The sequence below is a fragment of the Amblyraja radiata genome, chromosome 13 (genome assembly GCF_010909765.2).
Source record: "Amblyraja radiata isolate CabotCenter1 chromosome 13, sAmbRad1.1.pri, whole genome shotgun sequence".
In the NCBI taxonomy this organism is placed as follows: Eukaryota; Metazoa; Chordata; class Chondrichthyes; order Rajiformes; family Rajidae; genus Amblyraja; species Amblyraja radiata.
Window position 1 is genome coordinate 56382075 of NC_045968.1, and position 12563 is coordinate 56394637.

At 48.9% G+C, this 12563-nt stretch overlaps 1 protein-coding gene across 2 annotated transcripts in view; it reads right to left on the minus strand.

The window, feature by feature from the left end:
* Positions 1-12349, minus strand: part of ccdc39 (coiled-coil domain containing 39) — a 167215-nt gene extending 154866 nt beyond the window's left edge. For both annotated transcript variants that reach the window (XM_033032154.1, XM_033032153.1), the window contains exons 1-2: positions 12140-12349; positions 1117-1236 (exon numbers count right to left, since the gene is read on the minus strand). In XM_033032154.1, the coding sequence (XP_032888045.1) occupies positions 1117-1236; positions 12140-12229 (210 nt within the window). In that variant the 5' untranslated portion in view covers positions 12230-12349. The remainder of the gene's footprint in view (positions 1-1116; positions 1237-12139) is intronic.
* Between the last annotated feature and the right edge of the window lie 214 nt (positions 12350-12563).

A 12563-nucleotide genomic window follows, 5' to 3' on the forward strand; every position in this document is an offset into this window, starting at 1 on the left:
AGACAAGTAACCCTTGCCTTTTTGGGTACAGGGACAATAGTGTAGACTTTGAAGCAGGCAGGGACAGTACATGTTTGCAGGGACCCAAGCCCAAGAAACTGCACTACTTCTTACATTTTGGTATATTAAAACCCTCAGGACTTGGTACTGAATTGAAAAAATTCGCACTTTTTGCTATCCACAGATATGGTTGTAGCTGCTTTTGCAGCTTTGATTTATTTTCTCACGCCAACCACTAGTTTTCAAAGTAACTGTTATCTCGTCAATTGGAACCGCATTTTGTCCCAGTTATTTCCTGGTTGAAATAGATTACTGCAGCAACTATTTTTAAAATCCACAACTGTTATAATGTCATGGAAGTTGATTTGAACTGTTATGTCATGGAAGTTGATTGGAACTGTTATAATGTCATGGAAGTTTATTTGAAAGCAACCTTGCAAATTACCAAATTTGGGCATTTGAGGCATTAAAAGGCCTGTCCCACTTGGACGACTGAATCCACGAGTTTAGAAGACCCTAGACGAGTTGAAAAATATGTCAAGGTCGTGTTGACTCGCCAAAGTAAAAGACCTCCTATGACCTCCTACGACTATGTCTACGACCACCTACAACTATGTCTACGACCTCCTACAACTATGTCTACGACCTCCTACGACCCCCCTCAACCTCAGTCTTCTACACCGAAGACAAACTACGACTAGCTATGAGTGGAAAATGATCACATGATAAAATTATGTCATGTTCACATTTCTTTTCTCGGGCCAGTTACTGAACTACGACTATCTACAACTACCATCACGACCTACTACGACCTACCTACGAGTAAAAAGTATCAATTTTTTCCATGCCAACCTTTTTTTTATTTACTTGTGGCCATTTTTTATCAGGCTGGAAAAAACTCTGCGACCTACTTGAGGCCGCGAGTACACGGAGACGACTCACGAGCATGAGGAAGAGTTACGAAGATCTCCTACGACCTTGTGGAGATCATGCTGCGAGTATGAGTCAAGGGCAAACTCGGCAGAGGTCGCTAATTAGGTCGTGAAAGTGGGACAGGGGCTTAAGGCATTTGAGTCAGTACCAAATATTGCTTACAATTTTTTGATTAGTGCATACCTGTGTATTGGTCAACTCCCTACGGACATTCTGCAGGTGCATTGTCATTGCCTGGATGCGATCCTCAAAATTTGTCAGCTGGCTATCAATATTGACTTTTTCCTTCTGCTTCTTTTGCACCTGTGATGAGAAAATAATGATCAAAAATATTAATTTAGGTCTTAATTGCATTGGTGTCTTAACTTTCTAACTTTATATAAATATTGTTAGCTTTCTGATTGGTTACATAAATATTGTTAGCTTCCATTTCACAAACATCGCTATACAAATATTTCCAATGAAGCAACATCAAAACTTGGTTCAGCTTGGTCAAACCAATCAATGCGAGGTCACCACAAATGCGAACCATCTTCACTTTTCCTCCTGAGATGCTCGGATTCACTTCCCTCATCTCTACTAATATTCACAGTGAATTGAGCGAAGGTGTTCACCGAAACGATCACTCATTTGGTCTCACCGATGTACAAGTCTACATCTTGAACAATGGATACAGTAGATGAGGTTGGAGGAGGTGCAAGTGAACCTGACCTGAAAGGACTGTCGGGGTCCCTGGACAGAGTCGTTTTGCTGAACACCTTCGCTCAGTCTGCCTGGACCTACCTGATTTCCCGGTTGCCAAACATTTTAATTCCCCTTCCCATTCCCACACTGCCCTTTCTGTCCTAGGCCTCCTCCATTGTCAGAGTGAGGCTAATCGCAAATTGAAGGACAGCATCTCATATTTCGCTTGGGCAGCTTGCAACTCAGTGGTATGAATATTGATTTCTCTAACTTCAAATAACCCCTGCACTCCCTCGCTCTACATCCCTCCCTCACCCAAGTTGCACCAGGTCCCCGTTCTCACCTAGCAAACAGCTAAGAATGTCCTGTTTCCTTTATCATCTTAACTTTTATTGAATATCTTTCATTCATCTATATTACTAAAAGTTTGATCTTGACCACTTCCTGTTCTGTATATTGATTTTAGAAAAAACGCTGCCACTAACGGCTGTGATTTTTGACCATCTTACTCAGAGTCAGGACAAGCGGATTTTTCCCATTGATGAAAAATAAAAGAGTTATTAGTGTTTAAAAAATGTTGAGATTCTCTCTCTTGAAGGCCACGCCCCTTCCAGAGGGACTATAAAATCCGGAAGTGTTGAGTGCCTCAGTCAGCCTCTGCAAGATGGGGGAACGAGAGTGTCACGTCTCTCTGTCTGAGCTGTGAATAACACTGAACACATATCTACTAAACTGTGAGTGGCTTTACTGACCTGTCCGTGCCCTTAATGTGGTTTGTAAATATAGTTTGGAAATGCTAAAGCTGTGTTGCCTTTGGTTTGGAAATGCTAAAGCTGTGTTGCCTTTGGTTTGCAAATGCTCAAGCTGTGTTGCCTTTGGTTTGGAAATGCTAAAGCCGTGTTGCATTTGGTTTGGAAATGCTAAAGCTGTGTTGCATTTGGTGTGGAAATGCTAAATCTGTGTTGCCTTTGGTTTGGAAATGCTAAAGCTGTGTTGTCTAATTAAAGTTGCCTTGCCTAATTAAAGTTGCCTTGCCTAATTAAAGTTGCCTTGCCTAATTAAAGTTGCCTTGTCTAATTAAAGTTGCCTTGCCTTCTATATTATTAAAAGTCTAATCTTGACCACTTCCTGTTTGCGCTTTATATTGATTTTAGAAAAAACCACTACCATGTACGGCTGTGATTTTTGGCCATCTTACTCAGAGTCCCCCTCCGCTCATCAGGTGCCGAGGATGTTTCCCATCGATGAAAAGTTATTAGTGTTTAAAAAATGTTGAGATTCTCGCTCCTGTCAATCATGCCATGAAGGCCATGCCCCTTCTGGTGGGGGGGAGGAGGGACTATAAAACCAAGAAGTGTGGGCGTGGCTCAATCTCTGCAAGATGGAGGGGGGAGAGGTCACAACTTGCTGTCTTTAGTGGCCTTGCCCCCTGCTTGAAATGGTATGAAACTGCACTTGAATTTGGTGGCCTTGCACCTTGCTTGAAATGGAATTTCAAGGAAGAGCCGTGAGTCACATGCCAGCCCACCAGCCGTGAGTGAGTGAGCTGCCAGCACAACAGGCTTGAGTGACTGAGCAGCCAGCCCAAGAATCCATTCGGCCCACAATGTCCATACTAGCATTCTGGAAAACAGTCCGTTCAGCCCACAACACCCATACTAGCGCTGCAGAAAGCCCCCCCACCACCTCCCCCCACTGGCCACCAATATTGGAATTGGTGGAGAGGTGGAATATTGCCTTGGGGGACCAGCCCTCCCGTGTGATGCTGGGACCCAACGGGTCCCACTTAGTCTAGTTTATTCTATATCTTTCTACATCACTGTCTATATCTCTCATTTCCCTTTCCCTTGACCAGTCTAAAGAAGGGTCTCGACCCAAAAAAAAATCACCCATTCGTTCGCTCCAGAGATGCTGCCTGTCCTGCTGAGTTATTCCAGCATTTTGTGTCTATCTTCGGTTTAAACCAGCATCTGTGGTTCCTTCCTATTCATGTCTCTCATGATGTTATATAATTCTATCAGGTTGCTGCTCAGCCTCTGACTCCCCAATCTCACTCTAACTCTGACCTCCCTGGCTGGATAGATACAGGGATAACATTTCCCCTGTCTGAGAGGCCATGCATTCATGTCTGAGATAAGACATTTCTTAATTTACAGACAGTGAATCTTTAAAAAATGTCTAAAAAAAAAAATCTCTCTCCAAGTGTGCAGTGGAAGTTCAGTCACCAACTGAGTTCAAGGCAGAGTAACAGATTTTCAGATAATAAGTGAATCGAGGAGATGGGATCAAGCAAAAAAGCAGTATTCTGATAAAAGATCAGCTATGATTTAACTGAATGACAACGCTGGCACAAGGAGCCAAATGGTCCACATCTGCTTCTATATCTTATGTACCAACACCCTTTTTAGTCTCTACTTTTCTCTATTCTCAATACATTTATCTTTCAGTTCAACCTGGAATTCCACCAGGTGGCAATGGCCGCCTCGCCAACAGTCTGTCTCGTCCATTCCTTTGTTGGTTTTAGTATGTGTTAAATATATGTTTTAGTGTTCTTTAGCTTGTTATGTGTGGGGGGTGGGGTTGGAGGAAACTTTAAAAAAATCTCTTACCTCAACGGAGATGCGTTTTTTTCCCATATCATTTTCTCCGTCTGCACTGCGGCCTAACATTGTGGAATTGGCGGCCTCTGCTGGAGACCGACTATGGGAGCTCCAACCATGGGAGCCTGCGAATTAAACATCGTGGAGCTGGCGATCCCTGTCGGGGATCGTCCTTGGAACTTCAACCGCGGGAGCCTGCAGACGTTTTCTCTCTCCACTGGTACTGCCTGTTCTACTCAACATTTCCCGCATTCACAATTTTTTTTTTCTTCTAATTTTTACAATTGACTGTAATTTGCTTCTGCATCAAATCATAACATTGAGGCGCATTCTAATGAATTTAAAATAAGTTTAACATCAGCATTAAGACACATTAATATTTGGCGCCTGTACTTTTCTTAATAACTTTTCACAGAAACATGCCCTTTAGTTCATCTTATCCATGTCAATCAAGTTGGCATTTGGGCTTGTTTCATTTGTCTGCATCTGTCCCAAATTCCCCTTCTTATCCATATATTTGTCCAAATGTGTTTTGAGAGTCATGATTAGATCTGCTTCTATATCCTTCTCTGGGTGCTCATTCCAGATACAGATTACCCTCCAAGTACAAAAGTTACCCTTGTAGTCTCTGCTTCATCTCCATACCCTCCAGTATTTGAGGAATTGGGGACAGGGATCCAATTGTAGACTGCACAGAATTAAAGCCATACGGTTCCCTTCTCTGGTGAAGTCCCAGAACCTTAATTTGAGTAGTACATTAATTATACTTAATTTCAACACCATTGCTTTAAAACAAAACCAGATTCGCTCTCAACTCTCGCGATGAGGATAAGATTCTACTTTGAAAATAACATGCATAGAGGCAAAGATCATAGAGCGGAGCAAGATACTCCACTCGACGAAAAAGCCGTAGTACGTCATGGGTAATTTTTCACGCCATCTTGATGGACTCGCGATTACCGCCATGGCGTCCACATCTACAGCTCACTGACTGAATGATACAGACGTCCTTCCGATCAATTATTTTAGGATAAGCCTTTCTAGAGAACATGCTACTTTTTGCTTCGCCCATTTTCAAAACATAGAATTTTGAATTTGGTGTTTGATTGGTACAAGGAGACTACAAAGCTCATAATATCTATTTTTTTACACACTGGAACTTTCTACTTTTCTACTTTTGGGTGTGTATGTGGCAATTATGGCATGGAATTTTCTCCCACACTACTAGTTATATTCGTAACAACATATTTAAATAAGTGAAATATTCGATCTTTCCTAACCCCTTAAAAAATGTCTGAAGAAGGGACCGACCCTAAACGTCCCCTAGCCATTCCTTCCATAGATAGACACAAAATACTGGAGTAACTCAGTGGGTCAGGCAGCATCTCTGGAGAGAAGGAATAGATGACGTTTTGGGTCGAGACCCTTCTTCAGACCCTCCATAGAACCAGCCTGACCTGCTGAGTTCTCTAACACTTTATGTTTTGCTCTTAAAATAAATTTGTGGTCCGCTGAAGAAACTACACGATAGACCACTCTGAAAGTGCAAGTTTTGCTGTACACTTCATACAGTAGAGCACATTCTATACAGTGAATTCATAAGGTTAGATTATTTTTTAAATCTGTTGTCTAGATTTAATCGATACCTATCCTATGTACCTTATATCAGCTTTATTGTATGAAACGTTCATAAATGCGGCGGCGCAGATGTCGTATATGGGTGTGTGTTTTCAATAGCTACTGTTTCCAACTCCGATCAGATGTCACATCAGTTCGGATTTACATATGAATAAAAGTATTCTCCAAAACCGTGCTAAAACTGAAGAAAACTGAATAGATTCATAGCAAAGATAGACACAAAAAGCTGGAGTAACTCAGCGGATCAGACAGCGTCTCTGGAGAAAAGGATGTGGTGACGTTTCAATTCGAGATCTTCTCTCCAGAGATGCAATCTGTCCTGCTAAGTTACTCCAGATTTTGTGTGTCTATATTCAGTTTAAACCAGCATCTGCATTTCCTTCCTACACAACTTGTTTCAGCAACTTTTTCAGCACTTTAAAGTTTGGCATATAGTTTGGGCGCCACGGTGGTGCAACGGTAGAGTTGCTGCCTTACAGCACCAGAGACCTGGGTTTGATCCTGCTGTTGCTGGAATAACTCAGCGGGACAGGCAGCGACTCTGGAGAGAAGGAATGGGTGACGTTTCGGATCGAGGCCCTTCTTCAGACTGAACTGAACTCTCGTCGGTGAGAGTACTTGTGATTGTGGGGAGGGGGAGGGGGAGGGGGAGGGGGAGTGGGAGAGGGAGAGGGAGAGGGAGAGGGAGAGGGAGAGGGAGAGGGAGAGGGAGTGGGAGGGGGAGTGGGAGAGGGGAGGAGGACGGAGGGAGAGGGAGAGTCTTAACCCCAAGCACCATGGTAGATCAATGCTTACTAAAAGTATCATCCAGATCTTGAAATTTAAAATACTAATAGATTTATGGCCTGTCGCCCGGTGCGAGTTGACCCACAAGTGACCCCGAGTGAAAGACTCGTGGTTGTGTACGAGATTCCAAGTTTATGTTCAAGAGTTTAACTGAGTTCCCACGGGTATGTCTAAGTTTGTCGTTTACTTATCATTTCTGCGATGTTCCAAGTTCGTCTCCCAAGTTACTCTTGAGCCAACAACGTCTACCGACGTATGGAAAAATCATCACATGTTAAAAGTGATGTCATACAGTTTTTTTTTCACTATAAAAAGACCTAGCCTGAAGAACGATCTCGACCCGAAACATCACCTATTTCTTTTCTCCAGAGATGCTGCCTGACCAGCTGAGTTAGTCCATCATTTTGTGTCTCTCTTTGGTTTAAACGAGTATCTGCAATTCCTTCCTTCAAACTTTTAGAGCAGTTTGTTTCAAGAAACAACCCTTCCAAAATTGCATTCAAAAGTCCATTTGAACTGCATTTGTTCAAGGTCTGGCATCAATCATAGGCTTTTTTTTGTCGGGAGGAACTGCAGATGCTGGTTTGCACCGAAGATAGACACAAAATGCTGGAGTAACTCAGCGGGACATGCAGCATTTCTGGAGAGAAGGAATGGGTGACGTTTCTGGTCGAGTCCCTTCTTCATAAAATGTTTCGACCCTTCTCTCCAGAGATGCTGCTGGCTTGGCTGAGTTACTCCAGCTTTTTGTGTCTAGTAAGATTGGTTTATTCCCTTAATTTATCTCTCATCAAAATGTTGGTAAACTTCTAACAAAAAGATTAGGTAAATTGAACATTAACGTTATTTTTTCCCCCGACAGCAAGGTCCGTAGACCAAAGGGATAGCAGTGTGTGTCTCTCTACTCACCCAGCATGTCCGTCAGAGCAGCCGTCCCACCGTCGCGACTTAAACTGTATCAAAAGCAGCGGCTCAAAACATCGCTGATTGGGCAGATCTGACCAGAAACCACCTCTTTCACACTCACCCCAGCCCTGGGAAACAACGTTTTCAGAGTCCTACAGTCACCCCAGCCTGCCCGCAACTTCTGAATGAAAGACAAAGCTCAAACGTTGCACCGAGGTCAGGATCGAACCCAGGTCTCTGGTGCTGCCAGGATGATAAAAAATTATCAATTAAAAGAATTGAAAGCAAAAGCTTCAGATGATAATTTTTTATCAGTTAATATACAGCAAAAGCAACTTGAGAACGTTTAATTGATTAAAGATTTCCTCTGAAGGTTTAAATCTGGTATTTTTACCCATCTTTGGTATTTGCATAATGAGGTGTGGAAGGGACAGCTCTGACCTTTAGTCGTTCTTATTATGCACTTAACATGCAGGACTATTTGGTTATTTTTTCATCTTTATCCTGAGATAGGAGAAATAAACAAAAAGATCGCTATTGACATGCTCTGAGTCGTCATCTGTCCATGCAGAAATTTCCACGCGGTTAATATAATTGTTAGCGGCAGCTTTTTAAATCCTTCTTCCCCATTTCGTCACAATAACCATTTTAATTTTGTGCATTGTTATTCTTGTTACCCTGGATAAAACATTTTTATCCCATAAATAAGAGCCAATAATAGTGAGGTGCTTGCTTCAGAAACTTCTGTTCCTCTGATTCTCTCTGTGTTTCTCTCTCCTGTCCTCCTCTCTCTCTCCCTTCTCCCCCTCCCTCTCTTCCCTCCCTCTCTCCCCATGGGCAATCACCACCAAAGTCCCGACCCCCTGGGAAACTGAAGGGAGCGACAATCAACTGCCACGGATACAAATAATGTCATACACGAGAAAGGGCAGATGCTGGTTGACAAAAAGTGACACACGGTGCTGGAGTTAGACAAAGACGCAGAAGAATTTTGGAAATGTCATCCCGTCATCCATTCCTTCTCTCCAGAGATGCTGCCTGCCCGCTGAGTTACAGAGTGCCCACGGTAGACTCACGATTCATTAAGGTAAACTCACGGGCCACTACGTTCTTACAACGAGTTTAAATGTTTCAAATTTTAACTTCAAGAGTAAATTTGACTCGTGGAAAACTTTAAACATGTTTGAAATTTTTCAAGAGTTAACAAGTTTCACGGTTACCTGCCGTTAGCGCCACGAGTTGTTCGGCACGGACTTGTAGGGCCGAGATGGCCTGTTTCCGTGCTGTCATTGTTATATGGTTATATGGTTATATGGAGTCGCTAAATTGCGTCCACGAGTTCCGACGTTCCCGCTACGTTAATTGTATGTGATTACCACGAGTTTAATTTGTTTTAATCTCGGGGTAACTTGTAGGTCGACTCGCACTGTGAGACAGGGGTTTTAATCTGCTTTAATTTTTAGAGGTACAGTGTGATTTTTTATATCCTTGCATTTTTAAGCAGCAAGGTCATAAGTCAATCCCCATCCCCGTACTCGGGGTCTGAAGCGCCGAGGAAGCGAGCCCATGGAGCTCAGAAATATCCAGAAAGATCTGCAGAAGCCGGCCTGCCGCGGCCTTGCTCGGGGTCCACACCCGTCCACATCCCCGCTCGGGTCCGGCGCCTGGTGGGGAGGCTGCTGCCGCGGCCCAAGCCCAGTTCGACGTCCGCCGCCTCGCTCGGGATCCTCAGGTCGATCCCCGCCCAGCGCCTGGTGGGGAGGCTGCTGCCTTGCTGGAGCAGAGCCTGGAGCTGGAGAGCCACACCTCACTCCCCCTCTCCTCCCCTGCCCCACCCCTCTCTCCTCCCCCCTCGCCCTCTCCTCACCCCTCTCCTCCCCCTCCCCCTCCCACCCCCATCCCTCTCTCCCCCACCCCCTTCCCTCTCCCCCCCACCCCGTTTCCCTCTCCACCACACCCTTCCCTCTCTCCCCCCACCCCCTTCCCCCTCCCCACTCATCCCCCTCCCTCCACACTCTTCCCTCTCTCTCCCCTACCCCATCTTCCTCCTCCCCCACCCCTCTCTCCTCCCCCCTCTCCATCTCCATCTCCTCACCCCTCTTCCCCTCCTCCTCCCACCCCATCCCTCTCTCCCCGACCCCCTTCCCTCTCCCCCACCTCTTCCCCCTCTGTCCCTCTTCCACCACTCCCCCTACCCCTCCCTCCCCACTCTTCCACTTCTCTCCCCCCTTCCCCCCCCCCTCCCCCTCCCTCCCCACCCTCCCTCTCTCCCACTTCCACCACTCCCCCTACACCTCTCTCCCTCCCTCCCCATTCTTCCACTTATCTCCCCCCACCCCTCCCCATCTCCCTCCCCCACCCCTCTCCCCCCCCCTCCCTTCCTTCTCCCTCCACACTCTTCCCCTCTCCCTCCTCCCTCTCTCTCCTCCCCCCCACCATCTTTCCTCCCTCCCCCACCCCTCTCTCCTCACCTCTCCCACCCCCAACCCCTCTCCCCCCACCTCTCCCCCTACCCATCTCTGCCTCTTCCACCACTCCCCCTACCCCTCTCCCACTCTTACCCTGCCCCCCTCCCTCACCACTCTTCCCCTCTCTCCCCCCATCCCTCTCCCCCTACCCCTCCCACCCCACTCTTCCCCCTCCCCCCTACCACTCTCCCCCTCCCTCCACACTCTTCCCTCTCCCTCCTCCTTCCCTCCCTCCTCCCCCTCTCCCCTACCCCTCTCTCACCCCCTCCCGCCATCCCCTCTCCTCCTCCCCTTCCCCCTCTCCCACCCCTCCCCCACCCCTCTTCACCCCATCTCCTCCCCACCCCTCCCCCTCTCTCTTGCACCACTCCCCGCTACCCCTCACTCCCCACTCTTCCCCTCTCCCTCCCTCCTCCCCACCTCTCTCCCTCCCCCTCCCTCTCTCTCCCCCCTCCCTTCCCCTACCCTCACCCCTTCCCCTCATCCCCTCTCCACCTCTAACATCCCTCCCCCCCTCTCCCTTCACCTACCACTCTCTCCCCTTTCCCTCATCCTCTCTCTCCACCTCTAACATCCCCTGCCCCCCTCTCCCACCCCCCTACCCCCCCTTCTTGCCCTCCCCACTCACCTCCCACTCCCCACTCTCCTCCTCCTCCCTCTCCCCCACCCCGCTCTCCCCTCCCTCCCCTCTTCTCTCCCCACCCTGTCTCCCTCTCCCCCCCGCCTGGGTGTTTGGGGGGTAGTTAGTGTGAGTGTGATGCCGCAGCCCCCCCCCCCCCCCCCACAAACGCGCGTTGGGGAAACAGGCCCAACGGGTCTGCACTTGGTCTAGTATACTTATAAAACCCACATCTTGTCCTCTTCTGGTTTGTGTTGTTTTTAAATTTGGGCAAAAACAGTACCAGATAGCGCCACGAATTTTCGCCACCTTACACGCCATTCTCCTGTGCTGCAAGTGCATTAAGTTTTATTCCGATCGGTGGAATATTACAAAAGTTATTGGTCTGTTATTTGCCGGGACGGCGATGCCCCTTCCGGCACCAGCTGTCAATCACCGGCGGCGAGAATAAAGCTGAAGGAGCGGAGTGAGCGGGGGCTGTGTTCGCGGGCGGGGACCACCACGACGAGCCGGTAGCCGGTAGCCGGTGTGTACAGCCGGGGCTGGGAGACACTGAGTGCGACAGGTTCCGGGGACGGGAGCCGTAGAGTGAGTCTGGAGCCGGGTCATGGATCCGGTGAGTGTGGTCGGAGCCGGGAGCCGCTGAGCTCACACACCGCCCTCCCGCACCCCCTCTCCCACATCGCCTACTCCCCACCACACGCACCCCGCCCCCCTCCCACATCCTTCCCCACTCCCACATACACCCCGTTCCCTACAACCCCCCTTCCCCACCCCACCCCCTTCCCCTACAGCCCCCCTCCCCCACCCAATACCCCCTCCCCAAAACCCACCCCTCCACCCTCCCCACGCCCCCTTCGCCCCTACCACACCCTCCCTCCCACAACCACCCCTACCCCACAATCCCCCTACCACTACACACCCCCTCCCCTACACACCCCCCTCCCCAACACCCCCCCACACACACCCCCCCCTCCCCTTTACCCCCATCCCCCACACACCCCCTCTTCCACACCCCCTCCCCAACACCCCCTCTCCCACACACCCCTCCCCCACATCCTCCCTCCCCTACACACACACCCTCTCCCCAACACCCCCTCTCCCACACACACCCCTCCCCTACACACACACCCTCCCCTACACACACCCCCCTCCCACTCACACCTCTCCCCCACACCTGAACCCCCCCAATATTGCATTGGGGAATGGGTTGCGTTGGGGAACCAGGCTCCCGTGTGACTGGGACCCAACGGGTCCCACTTAGTCTAGTATTTTTTTTAAGTGTCGTTAGACCAGATGACCTGCATGAGGCGGCAGAAGGATCCCGCGGATCAGCAGCCGGTGAATTCACCCGCCGCTCCCTGTACACGGGTGTTCGTAAGCCAGGGACGGGGAGTCCATCACTTATTTACTTTTTATTTACTTATAAACGATAAATATAAAGGCGAGTCCATTTCCAACAACTCCGTCTTCCCCAGGCGTCGCTTGCGGACTCCGCCACTCACCTCATCCTCCAAAGACTTGTTTTCTGTGTTTGACACCGGAATAGCGAAGCCATCGTCCCAGTTTATTTCACAGAGAACAGCGCTCGCCATTTTCTGGGATTTACACCGACGCAAATGTCTACTTTTAAAAAAAGAGTCTGCGTGAGGGACCCGCTGCCCTTCGTTACTGCCGGCGCCTTAGCAACCGCCTTGGAGACGGGCAACTTCCGGCTGTAAACAAACGCATTTCCGGACGGAGCGGGAGGGCACTGTGGGCCGGCTGGGGGCGCTGTGGGCCGGCGGATGGCGCTGCGGGCCGGCGGGGGGCGCTGCGGGCCGGCGGGGGGCGCTGCGGGCCGGCGGGGGGCGCTGCGGGCCGGCGGGGGGCGCTGCGGGGCCGGCGGGGGCGCTGCGGGCCGGCGGGGGGCGCTGCGGGCCGGCGGGG